Here is an 18,772-nt window from a genome sequence, read left to right as displayed (position 1 = left end):
TTAATTCAATTTCCCTACTCCTACTTGGTATTCTGCTTAGCTTTACATAAAGGGGGGAAACAAACATGATCAAACAGTTGTATTTAGTCTATTTTTCCCCACTCTTCTTGTTGTTCATTGGAAGGCATGCCCAGGCATGTAATCTTTATCCAGCACTTAGTGACAGTCTTAAAACTATAGTTTCTTTAGCTATTGTAATTACACTATTTTATTTTATTTTCTTATATAGGAAATATTTACTTCCCTGTAAAGTTACTAACTTACATGCAAACTGTCAAATATTATGGTTAACAGTCTCAACACGTGGAAAGAAAAGCTGTAATACACAGAATATATAGATCAGGATTAGCTACTGCTGGTCTATAATTTTGAACATATACTATATTATAGAAGATAATAGGATGTACTTACACATTCAGTATGTACTGGATGTACAGCAAACAGTAAAGCAGCTAGTGGAGATGCTCTTGGAGCAAGGTTTAGCCTTCTTCCTTTACTGCTGTACTGCAGCCCACCCAATAATATTGAGAAGACATCAACCATTAACACACAGATAATGGAATGCAGTATTATATTGATGACATGAAAACCAACTGGGTGGAAGCCTCCAGCAAAAAAGTAATTAAGTCTAGGTAAAAAAACAAAAACATTAAAATTAAATGACTGCCTAGAGATATACATCAGGAAACAGACAACCTGATATAGAAAATAACATTTTAATACAGCAGAAACAATAATAATGTTGAAAAGATCCACTGCATAGTTGCAGTCATGGCCAGGCATCCCCCATGCTGAATCTACAAAGTTATTTTCCAGAGAGAAGATTTTCCTGTGGAATTGGACTCATACCCTTGGACCATTTGTCCTTCGCAAAAGTTACCCCTGAAAGAATTGCTGCCAGATGCCAACTGGGAGCAGCAACAATGGCTGCTTTTTGGTATCATGTGCAGCACTGTGAAACATGAAACCTTGCATAATGTTGAAAGTAGGAGTCCTACATGGTAAGCAGCCCAAACAACTGGGAAAGAGCTCATGAGCTTATGAGTGTAGATAGATCTGCCCTGTTTCCAGTGATTTTGGGAGCATTGCTCTCAAGCATGCCTCAGCCTACTCTCCCCTGCTCCACAAATGTGCAGCATGCAAAGAGAGAATGAAGCTGATCTAGGTTGGGGTGTCAACTGTCACCGCTCTTTAAATGTCTTTCTTTCCTATGCTTGAAAGTGGCAGCAGGAGACACCCTCGGAACAGACTTCATTCCTAGAATGCGCAGGAGTGGTACAGGGGTGTGTGGAAGGGCCAGCTTTGAGTGGTGTTTCTGCAGGACCCTCAGGACTCTTAATTGCATATCCTAAGAGCCCATAAAATAGGGGGCCAGAATTGGAATGATGGAGTAAAGCAAGTGTTCTTTTGACCTGAGAGAGAAATCCATCCTGCCCCAACACAGAGATCCTAACTAATCTGCACAGAGATTAAAGATTTTAATAAGCAATGGAATTTGTCATAGCATGCTTAGTCACAATTTTCCTCATTACTGGTGGCCATCAGGCAGCTAAGTTTTCACTCTAGACCTTGGTAGTGGCTGTATGTTATTGGTGTTGTGCACACAGAGGTAGTGATGTACTTTGACATCTTTAAAGATGAAAATCATAGAGAAATAGAGCTGGAAGGGACTTCAGGATATCACCCACTTCAACCTCCTGCTTAGAGCAGAACATTCAGACAAATGTTTGTTTAACCTGCACTTAAAGATCTCCAATGACAGATTCCACCGTCTCTTCAGGTAATCTATTTCAGCGCTTAGCCATCCTCAGAACCTAAAAAGTTCTTCCTAATATCCAACATAAGTCTTCCTTGCTGCCATTTAAGCCTATTACCACTTGTCCAGTGCCCAGTAATAACTATTATTTAAAGGATGTAGGTGGAAGCAGAATTCTGCTGGGGACAAAAGGTGGAAGGCAGGAAGGACAGCTGGAAAAAGGAATGTGTGGGCCAGAATGTTTAGTTAAAGATTCAGTCCAAGAGCCTATTTTCTATAGGAAATTTGAAAAAGGAGGGAATGGAAAGAGTGTCCCATAAATTTCTACAGAATATTAGCAATAGGCTAAAGACTTCAAAACCTTAATTTGGATAATGGGTTTCATGTATTTTGTGCAGCTGACTTGAGTCTTGCTTAACTGAAATCCTGTATGAAGAACATTACATTATAAGTGTGTAATACACATACAGCAAAGGCTTAAGGTAGTTTAGAAGCCAATTTCCTATTTTCTCAGTAAGGTGTTATTTCCTCATCTCCACATAATTGTCTATGGTTTCAATTTTTTAAATAATTGTGCCTAAGTTTCTGTTTAAGTTACCCAGGGAAAGTGCATACCCATGTACTTTCTGACAGTTAAGCTGACTTAAGTGTCAGAGCGTACACACATATGTGGAGCAGAATCAACTTAAATGTGGCACAAGATAATACACCTCCAAGGTGAGTTGCATTAGTTAAGTCAACTTAGCTCACAAGATGGTTTCCACCATGTCAAGGAGCTGTACGTCTGTACGCTCCAACAGCTTAAGTCGATAAAGTCATCTTATTTTAAGCCAATTTAGTATGTGTGTATGTACCCGGTCTTACTAGAGATAAAGCAAGCCTCAAGGGCTCTAAGGGAAAAGGAAAACATGTGCTTTATGTAATTTGGAAACCTCTAATAGTTTTTTAAGCTCCCCACCTATTAATTTTATTTGTATGACACTGGTGCCAAAAAGTCCCAACTCAGACTAAACCCCGTTGTGCTAGGTGATATACAAGCACACTGTGCGAGATGATCACTACCACTGCATGACCATTACAGAGAGAAAAAAGAAGTCAAGGTCCCATGTACTCTCCTGCTCAGATTGGACTCTGTCTGCAATAATGAGAGGAAGGGCTCTGAACTACTTTACTACTGACTAGAGTATGTATACAGCATGGAGAAAGGAGAACCATGGACAGGGTGAAGGAACTCAGGGTTAGGTCCTCAAAAGCATTGCAACACTTGGGTACCTAGATTCTTTCATGCCCTGATGCCTAATAAACCCTCAAGCCCTGAACATCCAGGCTCCCCTCTCAATTGATGGGGCAGATGAGCATTTAAATAGAACCTAGAAATCATAAGAACATAAGAACTGCCATTTACAGGTTTGGACCATAGATCCATCTTGCCCAGTACCCTGTGACACACAATGGCAGAGAGTGGATGCTATAAGGGAGAGTGAACTGAGTATGACCAGGGTTTTTTCCGCTGTTCCTCTCTCACTTGCAGCCTCCTATACATTAGCCAGGAAACAAGAGGCAGAAGAACGGTGCTTAACATGGCCAGAGATAGATGCCTGATTGCCTGTAAGTGCTTCAAATCTCAGGTACGAGTCCTCTCTTGCAGGTAGGTGCCTAAGCCCTGTTTTCCTGGCAGTGATAAACTGCATATACACAGGGAACAGAGCACCCCTGACGAGCCAACAGCTAAGTGGTTACATTTATTTCCTGATGTGTAGGAGAGCTGGTTTCAGATCATGCATACCCCACCCGTTTGGAGTACAGGTTGGAACTTGGGGCTGCCACATCCAGGATGAGTGTCATGACCAGTACACTATATTTATTCTCCCGTCAGAGCTGTTCAACTTTGTTTTAAACCAGGTGTCCTGCTTCTCAGGTAAATCCCCTCACAACTGGGATGACAGGAATACACATACACCCATCTTCCCAGGTTTTTTTGCTTTGGGTATGGCTATAGATGGTAGTGCAATTGAGGGTCTGCAACCAGACCAGCAGTCCTGGGTGCTGCCTTTGGAGATTTGTATGCAAAAATAGCTGCTGCTGCAATGGCAACTGACCACATAAGCACAATCAGCATGGCAGGAGCTGGTGCTTCTCAGTGTGTTGGTGGCTGCTCAGGTGCATATCTGTCCTGGTATATCACTGGCTACAAGAATAACTTGTGAGACTGTTATTGTACCAATAAATGGAGCTTTTAGGCTAAAGTCCTTGCCTGTCCCTGGGGTGGTGAAGCACAGATCTAGGGCAACTGTAGGGCAAAAAGAGTTTTCCCCCCTCCCCCACCCTCAGGCAAAGAAACACTTAGTTTAGGGCTCTGTTGGCAGTGTCAGGGTTAGGCATCTTTGCACATATCCACTCGTAGAAACATAGGTGCATCTAGGGTTAGGCAGAAGCTAAGTGACAGGTCTGAATATATCTTTGAAACCTAAATACTGGATGTGGCATCCCTTTGAGAACCTAGGTTTTATTCCTTTCCCAGGACAAGTGAGAAGCATGGGAAGAACTGATGCGAGATAAAGTAGCTATGTACTACCCCTTACTCTAATGGTAATTTGTATGAACTTTAGCACATCGAGACAGGCCCAGAGCACAATGACATTGCAATCTAAATGGGTACAAAATAAGGCACAAAGAAGTGAAGAGACTTCTCCAACAGCACTTTGCAGGCCAGAGACAAAACAAAGAATGGGACCCAGGTGTCCTGGTTCCCCCATCCTATGTTTTAAACCATTAAAACCATCCAATAACCATTCACTGACCAGTACGGCTATCATAAGAAAGCGTCACAAGAACAGCTATCTGACAAGTACGTTTAAACAAAGACATTAAAAAAATCATTAAATTGAGATTGGGATAGAGAACAAAATGCAGTGGAAACCCAGGATTCCTCCTCCTGCCGCTGTGGGGAAAAGTACCAACTAAAGACACTTTCTCCATGCTGCCCTTGGGAAAACCAGCATTGATGGATACTTTCCCTGTGCCGCCACTGGGTCTCTGTCCTTGGGTAGCTGGGTCCTGACACCCGCTCACCCCTCACCCACCTGCCTCTGACCCAAACTGGGGCAATTTGGGTCAATTTGGCTGCTGGGTCAAATGGCTCCACAGGCTGAATCTGGCCTGTGGGCTGTAGACTGCCAATCCTGCTCTACATAAAATTGGTGTAGGATGCTCAGTTGCTGAAGTAATTCAAGACACTCCAACCTGTGAAGCGGGTATACTCTTTTTCCTGTATTAAGTAGGTCCACAGGGCATTCTATAATAAATTAATGAGGTATGTTAATTATGATGTTGTTTAATTATTTCATACAACTGGGCTCCATCTCCATTCCTATTTGTTCACCTTCAGTTTTTGCCAAGGCAATGGTTTTCAAATTTCCTAGTCACAGAATCCTTTCACATCACTTGTCTGCTGTGGAACCCCTACCCTTATCCTAACACTGACACAGAGCCACGTAACCTGACCCACAATGATGGCGCACCACCTCCCAGTCTGTCCCGCCATTACTCCCGTCTCATTGTGGAACCCCTGATGACTTATCGTGGAACCCTAGAGTTCCATGGAAACAAGTTTTAAAACCACTGTGCTAAAGTAAAATTCAGCACTTTGCAGAGAGCAAGTACAAGGAATTTAAGCGATACCCTTATTTAGTGGGCTCATACAAGGGTTGGGTATTAACTTAAATTTCTTCTGCTGGGCTCTATGAATAGGTGGATTTTACCTTAAGGTCTAATCCTGCAATGTACTTGGAAACATGGGAATCCACCTCCCTGGAATTTATTGTAAGATCAGGACTTTGGTGCAAGTTTAACCTTCTTCCATACTTCAAACAGAATTCCACCTCCCTCAAAGTCTGTCCCCCACCAAAACCAGTTGAAAAAAAATGAAAACCCCAGATCCAATGCTAAGGGCACTCTCACCTGAAGGTTAGGACAGTAAGTGGTCGATATGATTTGTGGCTGGTATTGCTGCTGAGTTTGCTACCCCAAAAGTCGTGATGCCACAGGTCGCCAAGGGGGGTTTCTGCCCTGAGGTCCTAAAAGAAGATATTTGTTAACATCAGCACTGTTAACACTCCTGTTTGGTAAGAGGCAGCTGGATTGAGAACAATTACATACAAATGTAAACAAGCACTAACAGGACCACATTTTAAAGCATTTGATATAAAATATTGCCTATGTGGTTGACTGGACAACTAATAGAAATTGGCCTGGAGTCTTTCCCTATACTCCTTTAATTATCATTGAGCTGACCCTTGGATTGTGCAACTTAGCATCACTTCATGAATGTCAATGGAGCTGGGCTGATTTACACTAGTGGATAACCTGGCCTAGCTGCTCTAATGGTAAGTGTATAAAGCATGTTACAAAAATACTAGTTAAAATACCTTTAATTTTAGAAACAGGTATCTTGGGAAATGGGACAAGTGCATGTGGTTTCAAATAGCTATTTTTCCATTAGTTTGAGCATCACACCCATTAATGAAAGAAGGATATAAAGCAATGTCTAAAGATGGCAACCAGGTATTAGCCCTTTTTAAACCCTGCTGCGTAGCTTGCTTACTTTTCACATAACACCATTCAAATGGTACTCTATTTTTTACAGAGGAATTTGCTTCTTGAATTAACCTATATACTGTTATAAAAAGAAGGTTAGTGACAATTGTTAGGAAAGAAATTCATTATAAGCCAACACAGAGGGGAAAAATTATACTTAACCCCCTCCCCCTAAAAAGTAGAATTTTCAGTTAACTTTTATCTTGAAGACAAGCTGATAAAGAAGTGATAGAGATTACTTGATCTGGAGATGTTCTCTTAGGAAAGCAGATGAAAAGTCTGAAGAACACAAATGAGAACAAGACATACCAAAGCTCCATCCCCATGCAATACATCATGCATTGCGTTCATAAATAACTGAGGTTGGTGCACTGACAAACTCACTCTGCCTGCACCCTGCTCTCCCTTTCTCGGCAAAGTTTGAAATTCTGCTCTCTTTTATGCTAGCACTACCCCCCATGCAGTATAAATGAAGATCTTTAGTATGATTCAAAGACAAGACCACACCTGATACCAAGACATCTAATACACGCAAAAAATCACTTTCATAGGGGAACCTGTACTGTGTGTGCAATCATTCATAGTTTATTTCTATTCAACTGACAAGGTGGAGAAAAAAATAACAACCAGGTAACCAGACACAAAATATCACACATACAGGCACACACCTCAAATCATCACACCCCGACCTACACCTCATACCACCACCATCACCTGAAACCTAATATTCCTTTTTATGGGTTATCAATCAATAGATAGGATCAAATTTGGCTGAGTTCACTAGAGGTGCACAAGATGAAACACTGCCACACACCTGCATATGAAATAAAGAGAGGGTCTTGTGACACAGAGATTGGAGAGATCAGACTTCAATGCTCAGCACTCATAGAGGAGCCTCCAAGATCAGGCAAGAGCCATAACATGGAAAGATAAAAATAAAGCTTTGCAACACCTGACTTCTTAGGTATTTGGCCCTTGGAGAAGAAGCCAGAATCCTATATTTGGTGCATGGGGTGCCTATACAATTTGTGGAGAGAGCAATGTGCCTCCAAGTGGGACTCGGAAGACACCTCGTTGAACAGGAATCTGCCAAAAGTCAGCATGAAGTTGATCCAGGGATTCTAGCTGACTGGTTAGGGCAGTCACCAGAGGGGTAGACCTGGATCCCTTCTCTAAACATTTTTTCTGCACTTTCTGTTGAACTGTACAATTCAGAAGGAGTCCTGAGAGCAGGAACTGAAACCCAGGCCTTCCTTCTCACAAGCACATTCTTAAGAATCCCAAGGCCCAATTAATTTTATAATTATTTTCTGCACAGTGGGATAACTTCAACAAAAGAAAGAGAGACTGGCTAAGATCTCCAGGCTGGTATTCTGGGCACTCTTCTGAGTAGGACATACGGATCTGAAGCCCCTTAAACAAAGGAGGGAGCTGAACTTAAATTATCTCACAATGACCAGGGATCCTGGTTTTGTCCAATTTTAAAAAATCCCCAATTTTTGGATTAAAAAAAGTAATCCCAAATCCATATTTTTCTATGATTTTTTTTTTAATCCAAAAATTGGGGATTTTTTTTAAATAGGACAAAACCAGGATCCCTGGTCATGAAGAAACTCAGCACCTGAGGCAGTTCTAGATATAAGTGGAGGTGCATCACTACCCTGATGGGAGTTGAGGTGTACTTAGGGTTAGGCAAGAGCTGTAAAAGGGTTTTTAAAATCAACTATTTGAATATAGGCACCTAAATTATGCTTACAAGCTTCTTTATGTTTTTATGTTTTTTTGGATCCTGCTCCTAGAGTGCAACTCTGTATTCAGTTGTACTCATTTGCTATGTATGCTGGTGAGGTATATAGAACATAAAAAGGATTAGATAACCTAAAATATGAAACAATGCATTATAACTGCTGGATCCTTTATATTCAAAACAGTATCAATAAAAAGTGATACCAAAAATATATTTTTGTTGTATTACACAAGGTTCTACCTTCCCTGGGAAATGGTACCCACGACTGCTGAATTCATATTGCAAACAGCAACATACCCTAGCACAGTTTCCAAGTGCTAGAACTACAGTTTGCACAATTTAATCCAGAGTTTAATTTCTGTCTTCAAGAAGAAGAAAGCTGACACCTTGCAATTAGACTGCACTTACTTATGACCTGAATTCTACAGAGCTAAGAAGTGCTAAACTCAATTGCTTGAAGGTTTAAGGTTTTCAGAAAGCTACATATAACAGACTGTACACTTCCATGGGCTTGCTCTAAAAGGGGAAGATTGCTTTTCCTTAACTGAATGAAGTTTACATCTATTTGAAAAAGTTATGTACAGGTTTCACCAACAGAAGAGAAAGTAGATACCAAGGAATCTCTAAATATTTGATTAGCATCAGCCTACACAGAGCATGGCACAATATTTGAAGAAAGGGCAGTTTACCTATATAATGGCTTATGGAAAAGATACATTGCAGCTGAAATTCCTGCTAACCCAATGGCTTGTCTTGCCAAAATAAGCAAATAAAGAGAAATCATTGTTGTGCACCAGTTAAAATGCTGCTTAAAATGACAGTAAAGCATCTGCAAAATATCCTTGAAGACCAATAAAAATACAACAGAACACTTCACAATATGATAGGCATGAGGCCAACTAACAGCTTATCTTTCATTAAAATGGGAAAGAAAGCAAGGAGGGCTAGCAAGTTAACAAAAGGGCCATAGTGTGGTACTCAAGAAATTACCAGCAAGCAGGTCTACAAAACAGCTTCACCTGCCGTATCTCATACTGAATGAGAATAAAACATTCTGTACCCTGTTTAGGAAACCCGGTGTTTACTATGCAGCTCTCCCCCCTGTTGTCTTTACACGTTGATACTGATTTAATGTTTCTATATTTTATTCTGATCTCTAATTAGTTTTACTCACCAAAATTCTAGAAAAAACAGAAGATTTAAATGTGAAAATAAATCTTCCGTATTTTCAAATGCAGACCATACTCGAATGAAGTTATTTAACAATTGATTTAATTTCATATCCTTGCCTAGAGCTAGTTCAGCTATTTTTTTGTGCATGTTGATGAACCGAAATAACAACTTCTGCTAGACAAATTTGAGAGAAGTGGAGAAAGATTGCAAGTGTGGAAATTGCAGTAAAACAAACAACTAAATCTACCATTGCCCTGGTATACTTGTCAAGCTTTTCTTAAGAAAACAAAAATGCATCATTGTGCCCCAAATAAAATTGTGCAGAATAAGTCTTTTCTAAGAGATGTGCCATTTTAACAAACACAATGCTTTCTGAAATCACTATAGGTACTTAAAACCATTTGTTGAACTGTCTTAGAAGCTTGAAAATGTATTCTTATTCAGGAGACTTATTTTCTTCCCATTATATCTTATACAGGGTGAGGTAGTTTACTCAAACATACTACAAATTGGTTTCAAATAATGATAATTCAGTGAGATTCGAAAAGGTATGTTGTGATAGGCTACCCCCCAATCTTGTTTTGTGTAGAAATTCTGTGGGCTGTATTTTTCCCTAGGGGTATTTGAGCCTCTTTGGTGCTTTTTCCTTTATTCATCAAAAAAAGACTGATAGAGATGGACTCCTCCTGTATCCATTATATGTACCCCTCTCCTCCCAACCCCAAAACACCAGATATTATAGGCCAGAGTAGAAACTGTTGAATAAGACCAAGCCCTTGACTAAGTGTCCAATTAGTTATATGCTTATTAATGAGGTGCCTCAGGAACATAGGACAATCAATACATTGCAGGATCAGGCCCTGGAAACATTGCAAGAGCTTTATTCTTCAAGTAGCTGAAAAACTAAGGGCTATAAACAATGACTGAGTGAATGGTTTTTCAAAAGTTGTTCATTGTGTAGACAGTTTTGAAAAAGACAATACTTTCTTAACGCTTCTTCTCTATTTAAACAGTTGTTATAAAAGGAACGTTGTGCGATTAGTGGAAAGGAAGGGAAGATGATCCATGAGTCACTCTCACTATTAAGCTGTGGTGTTTACTATGAAAAAAATTGAAAACATTTTCACCATTCTGTTGTTGAGTGAAACTCATCATCAGCAAATACTGCAAACATTTCTGCACCAGAGTAACTAGGGAATTGTATGCTATAGGGCAACTGCTGCCACAGCTGTGCCAGCATAGCTATTAGGAGTGTGTGAAATGGGTCGTATTTGATTTGGATTCGGCTCGATTCGGGGACAGTGATTCGATTCGTTGATTCCGATCACTGTCCCGATTCAATTAGTCCAAATCCGAATCTGAAGATTCAATGCTGATTCAGAGAATCAGCAATTCGGCCACAGACACAGCTTTAAATGTTTTTTCTACACATCTCGAGATACCAGGCGTGGCTCGTGAATGCTGCAATGGTAGGGTGGATGGTGTGTCCCACAGGAGCGCAGGGTCGCCCCCACACGCTCCACAGCGAACCCAGAAGTGGACCGGAAGTAATTCTGGTCCACTTCCGGGTCCGCCACTGAGCGCGCAGGGGATCCCGCCCCCCGTGGCCCCACGGCCTGGTGACTGGCTGCAGGGGGATCCCAGGTACTCCCTCCTAGACCGAGGAGGCACCAGTACCCGAGCTGCATGGAAAGGGTGGGGTGTGTCCCCCGCATGCTCCACCACGAATCTGGAAGTGGACCGGGAGTGCTTCTGACCACTTCTAGGTCTGCCGCTGAGTGTGGTGGGGACCCCACTGCGCTCCTGTGGGACACTCCATCCGCCCCACTATCTCAGCATTCACAAGCTGTCTGGTACCTTGAGGTACATAGAAAAAACATTTAAAGCTGTGTCTGTGTCTGAATTATCAAATCTCGCTGAATCAATTTGAAGGGTTCTGATTTGATTCGGAGAGATTAAAGGGTCTTCCGATTTGATTCGGATTCGGAGATTTGGCTGCCGAATCGGGCTAAATCTCCACTGAATCAAATCAGAGACCGAAGCTTCACACAGCCCTAATAGCTATGTCAGCACAACCCCCTAATGGAGATACAGTGTATTCAAACAGAAGGAGGTTTCCAGCTAGATGAGCTACCCCACCTCCTGAAACAACAAAAGGTAATCTAACAAAAACCCTCTCCCATCAGCATAGTTTAGTGTCTACACCAAGAGTTTTGTCAAAAGAGTTTTCACTTGGCTTCCGTTTATCACCTGTTCAAGGCAATGGAAAGTTTCCTATTGGCTTAAATGGGCACTGTAGTTTGTTCTAAGGGCCTAACTTGCATTCACTAAATTCACTGGCAAAAAATGACTTAAAACTGGGAAAACAATTGGGTCCATATGGACATGCATCCATGTATATAATTTTCAAGACTATACCCTAACCCTGGGCAAACACATTAAAGTTCAGCCACAGAAAAAATAAAGTACATTTAGGCTGCTGACAGACGTGAACACTCCCCCCAAAAAAACAAACAAAAAGGAGCGCTTTACTAGACAAGGAAGCACATCAGTGTGACCTGGCTCATCCAGCATCTGTATAGATTGCATGCTTCAGTAGGGCTTTTTGGTACTTTTATCTAATAGCTGACTCAATCATCTATTAAATACACGAAAAAGCCCTCCTGAAGTGCAAAATCTATACAGACGTTGGGCAAGCCAGGTCAAACTGACATGATGCCTCTTCTTGGCAGGCACTGCACTGAGTGTCAGGGTGTTCCAAGATGAAAGTAAAGCACCATTTCTTTTTTCACATCTGTAGGCAGCCACTAAGAGCCAAAAGGGGCTGCTACTATCTTGAAAGCCAGCAGTAGTGGTTCTCAAGCAAGGGGCTTGGAGAAAGAGAATTAAAACAGCTGCATTCTGGGTAACTGAGCTAATTAATCTTCTCATTGCTGCTTCCCTGTTTGTGCACCAGCATTGAACTAAAGTTGTCAAAACAGCTTTGAGAGTAAGGATTTGTTAGATTATTTCTGCTCCTTCTGCTTGCTCCATAGTAGAGCAATTATAAAAAAAAAAAAAAAAAAAAAAAAAAAAAGCTTTTTATTCAGCTTTTACATAAATAGCTGCTTACTTTTTAGAGCCATTTTCAGAAAGGTGATAATTTTAAGAAAGTGAGGATAATAGGGAAAGACATCTTACAAAATAAGAAAATAAATAGGTAGATCAAACTTGGGCTTAGTTAGATTGTCAGTGGGAATGTCTACACATGCATTAATACGCCATAGTTACGGCACATTAAGTTTAGCACCTGCAATAACAGGTATTAACTCAATGCTCTGTAACCAGAGCTACTACGCCAGTAGTGCCAGCGCATACCTTTAGTAATGCTTTTTAGTAACACTTTTGCCATGACGCGCTAATGCGTGGTAGAATTAGTCTAGTGCACATTTAGTGTTTCGTGTAGACACACCCAATATCAATTTAAATTAACTTCTTTTTCTCCTAAAATTTAAAACTTGGAAAAAGACAAACCTTATTATTGATGATAGCCTCAGAATCATCAAAGACAAAATCTCCATCATAGCTGTTAGCAAAACACAGGAAGGAAATAAGCCCCACAACAATTTTAGCCCAGTAAGAGGGTAGAAGGAACCACGATATATCATGGTCGAGATGAAGTTCCAACTGTGCCATGCTGTGAAATGCTTGTTCCCAGTTTGGAGCTCCAGCATTATGTTGGTTGCAAATCTGAAAGAAATAACGTACAGTTATATTTACAATCTATCAGTTTTGCTTTAAAAAAAAAAAAAATGAAAAAAATAACGAAAAAGAAAAATTGCAGACATAACCACATTTTGCATCTATTGGGAAATTTCCCATTTGCCACACATAATTATAATCAGAAGAAGAAAACAAAAATCTTAAAAATATCAGTACTTCTTTGAACATAATTTTAATTTTTGCACTTGAGAAAGGTGTGGCCTACCATGCTTTGAGCACAGAGATGGGAGACAACTAATCTGAATCATAATCTTGCCCCTGACATTGGTTTTGAGGTAGGCATAGTCAAATCACTCTATTTTTCTGCCAGTTTTCTAATTTTAAAATAATAATAATAATACTTCATGACTGGTGGCATTATGAGGATTAGTAAATTTTTGTCAAGCTCTTATGGAATTAAACCTACTGTGTATACCAGGAAAAAACAAATACAGCTGTGTCAATGAATCATTCCTTGGAGTCTCAGAACAGTAGAGACTTCCTATGCCTGAAGAAGATGATTGCACCCAAAAGCTTGCTAAGAACTTTTTTCCAATTACTCAGTTGGTCTAATAAAAGATATCACATCTACTCAAAGAACCTTTCCTGCTAATAAAACGTGAAGAATTTAATCTGGCAAGTAATTCATGTGTGGAACTCATGTGAACTTCAGAAGATACATTAGAGAATTTAGAGCTGGGGCCTAAATTTCAACATTTAAAATTTTTGAACGGCTGCCATAAAGATGAAGGAAAACTGTTCCTCTGATACAGAGTGCAAGACTGAAGTAATAGGTTTAAAGTGCTGCAAAACAGATTTAGATTAACTATCAGAAAGATCTTCCTGACTGAGAACAGCAAGACAGTAGAACAAACTGCCCAGGGAAGCTGTGGAATCTCCTTCATTGGAGTTTTGCAAGAAAAGGCTGGATAAGTATTTGTCTGAGATGTTACAGAAATTGCATAGAGGTGCCTCTGAGATCCCTTTCAGCCCTATAATTTTATGATTAAAAAACCATAAGCAGTCAAGAAGTACAAATTTAAGACACCAACAGCTGTGTTCATTAGGTTACAGTACTTATAAAGTGCATATTTTATAATATGTAGTTTACTACTAATGCAATGTACTAGGAACATAGTAAGATTTGCTTTAAGAAGAAACAAAAACAGAATCACGTGTGGCAACCTGCCCATGCTGTCAAAAAAAGTCAGTTTTTGTATTTCAGGGCTTTATTATTTCACCTGTGGAATCTTTAAGTATATTCGCCTCATAATTTTATTTATTTCAAGTCCGAGTTGACTAGTTTGGGGAGTTTACAATCTCTGCTGACTTTGTTTTTATTCAGATTCCAGAGCTTACCAGTGTTATCACCAGCACTGGCAAACTCCTCTATAGGCACACACAGGCATGCACAGAAAGTGCTTTGCAGTCCAAGCCTAGTCCTCCCCACCTCTACTTCTGAAGACAGCCCAGGCTTGGCCCATTCTGCTGAAACGTCATGACTCCTGGCTTCCAGAAAGAAGGGAAGGGCTTTCACAGGCTCTCTAGAGCAGAAGAGGCCAACCACATAAAAAATAAATAAATATAGATTTCCCCAAGTCATTTATTTTTGCTTTTTTTTTTTTTTTAATTTCATCAGACATTAAAAGCAGGGCTCTTAAGGAGGGGGAGGCAGAAGTACTGCTATTAACAACTTCCAGACTACAGAAAGGGCCAGTAAATACTGCTGGGAAATGGAACAGGGTGGCTGCTTAGAATTCACCTTGCCCAGAAAGTTTCCCCCTACTCCTGCTCCTTCCCCCGACCCCTGACTCCTTCCCCCCAGTTTCTCTCGTGGAGCTGCCCTCCTGATGGCTGTGCCAGGCATCCTCCTCGGGCGTTTTCAGGACAAGGAACAGACCTGCGAAGCACCCAAGGTCATTTCTTGGGGGGGCCGGCACTAAGGGGACAGCTCTCTGGCACACACAGATGTGCCACCCAGATGTGCAGGTGTGCAGAGGGGGAACACCTAGGGTGGAGAGGGAGGAAGCAGGAAATTTCCCCTCGCGGCTGGAGCCTCCCAGCCCCCGAGGGCTCCGTGGCCCCGCGTACCAGGGGAGCCGGCCGGGCCGCAGGGCTGCGCTGCTGGGCCAGGGGCAGCGGGGACACGGCCGGGGGCAGCAGCAGGAAGGCGCCCGCTCGTCTCCAGCCTAATGGACTGGCGCAAGGCGAGGGGGACAGCCCTGGGGATGCCGCCGCCGGAGCCACGGGGAAACTTAAGCCTAGTTCCCAGCTGAGCGGCAGGCGCAGGGCGGGGAAGGGCGGGGGGGCTCTGCCGGCCCGCCCCGCCTATTGTCCCGGCAGCGCCCCGCGCCGCCACCCGCCGCCCGCGGCACACGCCCCTGCCCCTGCGCCGGAGCGTTACCTGCAACCCGGAGGCGCCCGAGCGGCATCTCCCCGCCGCGGGCGAAACTCTGCTGCGCGCCGAGCCCGGGAGCCGGGGCTGGCGGCCGGGGGGGGCGGTGGCTGCTCTGGGAAACCTCCCTCCCCTGCCATTGGCTCCCGCCCGGCCCCACGCCGCGGCCGCCCCTGCCCATTGGCAGCCGCTGCTTTGACGTGAGGAGCTGGGGCAGCTGCAGCTGGGGGAGAAGGAGAAGCCGCGGCGGCGGCTGCCGGACTCTGCAGCCGGCTGCCTGTCTGGCGCACAAAGGAGAGGGCTGCGCGGAGTGGGGAGCGGCAGCGCGCAGGCTCGCGGGGCTGCTGTGCGGGGCGCTCCTGCGCGGGCCCCGCCGCGCCGCGCGCTCCCTTTGTCCCGCCGCCCTCCGGCCCTTTGTTCCCCGCCTTCTGCCCCCGCCCCGCGCCGCGGCCCTTCCCGCTTCTGCGCCCCGCTGCGCCCAGTGCCCGCCTTGGATTCGAGTCCCCCTGAAGTTTCCAACTAGCCGCAGCCCCGTCTCCGTTCAGGGCCCTGCTGCCCGCTCCGGTGAAGAGCCGCCTTGCTGCGAGCGGCACAGAGGTCGATCAGCAAAAGTGCTTTGGAGCAGTCGCGTCTCCAGGTTGTAGCCCTATTGATCTAGAGCAGAGGTTCTCCGGCTGTGGTCCGCACACCACCACTGCTCCGCAGAAAGGTTGCGGAACGATGGAGAATCTCTGTACTTGTAAGACTACTGATATTAAAATATGAGTTGTGTGCTTTGATTTGTAGAATAAAAAAAAGCGGTCCGCCGAGACCCTCGGCGATTTTCACGGGGGGGGGGTGTTTGAGAACCAGTGCCCTAGAAGAAAAAGCGATCGGGACTCCTGGTAGAGGTGATATTTTTTTATTAGACCAACTAGATTTTTGTGAAAAAAAAATTTTTTAATTCTTTAGTTTGTAAGCTTTCAGGCACAAACACCCTTTTTCAGGCATCAGAGAAAAGATGGTAAGAGTCCTCCTGGGTAGAAATGAAAGTTCATATTTCATAGGAGAGTTGAAGGTGTGGTATAATCTCCTGTTTGGAGCAGTTCATTTTGTATGCAGATTAGGCTCAGAGAAAAGTTGGAATAGTGTGCAAAATGAACTGTTCCAAACAGGAGATTATACCACACCTTCAACTCTCCTATGAAATATGAACTGTCATTTCTACCCAGGAGGACTCACAATCTTTTCTCCAATGCCTGAAGAAGGGTGCTTGTGCCTGAAAGCTTGCAAATTAAAGAATTTATTTATTTGTTTATTTATTTTGCAAAAATCTAGTTGATCTAATAAAAGATATCACCTCTACAGGGAGTTCTGATTGCTTTTGGAGCAGATGGGGATATATAGCTTGTAGCCGTGTTCGTCTAAAAAGCAGAGGCAGATAAAACACTTGGGCTAAAGGTGATATCTCTTATTAGACCAGCTAAACTAGCAAAAAAAAATTCTTTGCAGGGTTTTGGGCCCAAACACCCTTTGTCAGGCAGAGGAGAGTTCAACGATGATAAAAGTTCTCCCAGGTAGAAAAGAAACTTCATGTTGCACAGGGGAGGTAAAGGATGGTGTGGTTCCTCTGGCTTTCAAAGTCCATTTTTGAAAAAGCTTGGAGCAGCCACACCTTCAGTTTGGGCAGCAGGTCTCTGGGGAGTGGTCACACCTAAATGAGCTAGGTTGTGGGATCAAGAGATAATCCTGCCTGGAGCAGCCTAACTTTGAGCCATATAAGGGGTGCTGTAAGTCACTTGGGCTAAGCAAAGACAGTCAAAAAGCCTAAGGCTGAATTGATTCAATTTTTGCAAGTTAGTCTAAAGTGTGTAGTCTAAACCAAGAAGCAAAGGAGCGGACATTCAATTTTGATTCTAGAAATGCAGCCACATGCCTGCAGTGGCTCAAGCCAGAAGCTGGGGGACATTAGAGCACACCTCCTTTCTCCATTGAAGCAGACAACTTGGACAGGGCAAGCTCCCCCACTCTGTGAGGTGGGGTTTACAGGGGAGGTACAAATCATCCTGGGATGCTGGAGGACTGTCAGTTAACTTGAATCTGGAGGGGATCTAGGACAAGTTAAATAAACCAATTTAACCTAAATCATTTTTAAGTCTGATACTACATCTGTGACAGAATACCATCTCTGTCTCTCCCCAAACTCTGCTACCTGACAATTTGGTTACCGTGGTCACTACACAGGGCAGACTCCTCTGCCACTTCTCTTCATGTAACCCTGAGTTGTAACCTGAGCTGGATACATTCCTGAGGGAGGGGGGCAACTTGCTCCCTCTGCCTACATGCCAGGCATCACATACCTGGGGGGGGGAGCTTAAGCTCCCTATTGTTCTAAGCAATGCAAACCTGACTTGGGGGGGGCTAAAGACCCTGGCAGTCTACGTGGCAACCAGTGATGCATTTCAAATTGGTCTAAATGTATGACGTGCTTCACCAGTGAATTATGTAATATATGTACCATGTAGCAGGGGCTTTGTAGTCAATTCAGGCCAAATCTGGAGTACTGTGTCCAGTTTGGGGCCCTCCACTACAGAAAGGATGTGGACAAATTGGAGAAAGTCCTGTGGAGGTCAACAGAAATGGTTAGGGGGCTGGGGCACATGACTTAATAGAATCATAGAAAATTAGGGTTGGAAGGGACCTCAGGAGGCCATCTAGTCCAACCCCCTGCTCCAAGCAGGACCAGCCCCAACTATATCAGTAACTGTGAGGAGAGGCTGAGGTAACTGGGTTATTTAGTCTAGAGAAGAGAACACTGAAGGGGAATTTAATAGCAGCCTTCAGCTATCTGAACACTGGTTCCAAAGAGGATGGAACTAGACAAGGGGTGGACAACTATTTTGGCTAAAGGGCCGCTTAATTAGTTCTGGCGAGCTGTCAAGGGCTGCAAGGGTAACCCTGCCACTTGAAAGGTGCCCTGTCTCCAGTCACTATCTTGGGACCAGAAGTCTCGCCTCCTAACCCCTGACCTTTGCCACCAGAAGTCCCTCCCCTCATCCCAGAAGTACTCAGTTCAGGAAGTGGGTTTCCCCATCTTGGAACTGGGAACCCCCCCCCCCAATTATATACTAAAAATCAAAAATCCACAATTACATATTTAAATTTTATTTTAAAAAAATATTTTTGTCCTGATTCCTGTTTGCATTGTGTATATAGAGGTGATTGCATAATAGGTGAAAATGAAATCTTACTCTTGTATATTGTAGGGGTTTGGAGGGGTGGATGTGTGTGTCTGGATGTGTATGTGGGGTGTAGGGTAGGGTAGGGGCATGTGTGGATGTGGGTGGGTAGGTATGGTGGGTTTGTGGGGAAGTGTGGATGTGTA

General features: G+C 43.2%; 1 protein-coding gene across 1 annotated transcript in view; it reads right to left on the bottom strand.

Moving 5' to 3' along the window:
* TMTC4 (transmembrane O-mannosyltransferase targeting cadherins 4) overlaps positions 1-15,697 on the bottom strand; it is a 73,926-nt gene extending 58,229 nt beyond the window's left edge. Inside the window, exons 1-4 of the mRNA XM_019486911.2 lie at positions 15,418-15,697; positions 12,786-13,001; positions 5,717-5,832; positions 412-628 (exon numbers count right to left, since the gene is read on the bottom strand). Of these exons, the coding sequence (XP_019342456.1) occupies positions 412-628; positions 5,717-5,832; positions 12,786-12,947 (495 nt within the window). The 5' untranslated portion in view covers positions 12,948-13,001; positions 15,418-15,697. The remainder of the gene's footprint in view (positions 1-411; positions 629-5,716; positions 5,833-12,785; positions 13,002-15,417) is intronic.
* Between the last annotated feature and the right edge of the window lie 3,075 nt (positions 15,698-18,772).

The sequence above is a fragment of the Alligator mississippiensis genome, chromosome 1, assembly GCF_030867095.1.
Source record: "Alligator mississippiensis isolate rAllMis1 chromosome 1, rAllMis1, whole genome shotgun sequence".
NCBI lineage: Eukaryota > Metazoa > Chordata > Crocodylia > Alligatoridae > Alligator > Alligator mississippiensis.
Note: the sequence above shows the minus strand (reverse complement) of the source record. Positions and strands in the feature narration are given on the sequence as shown.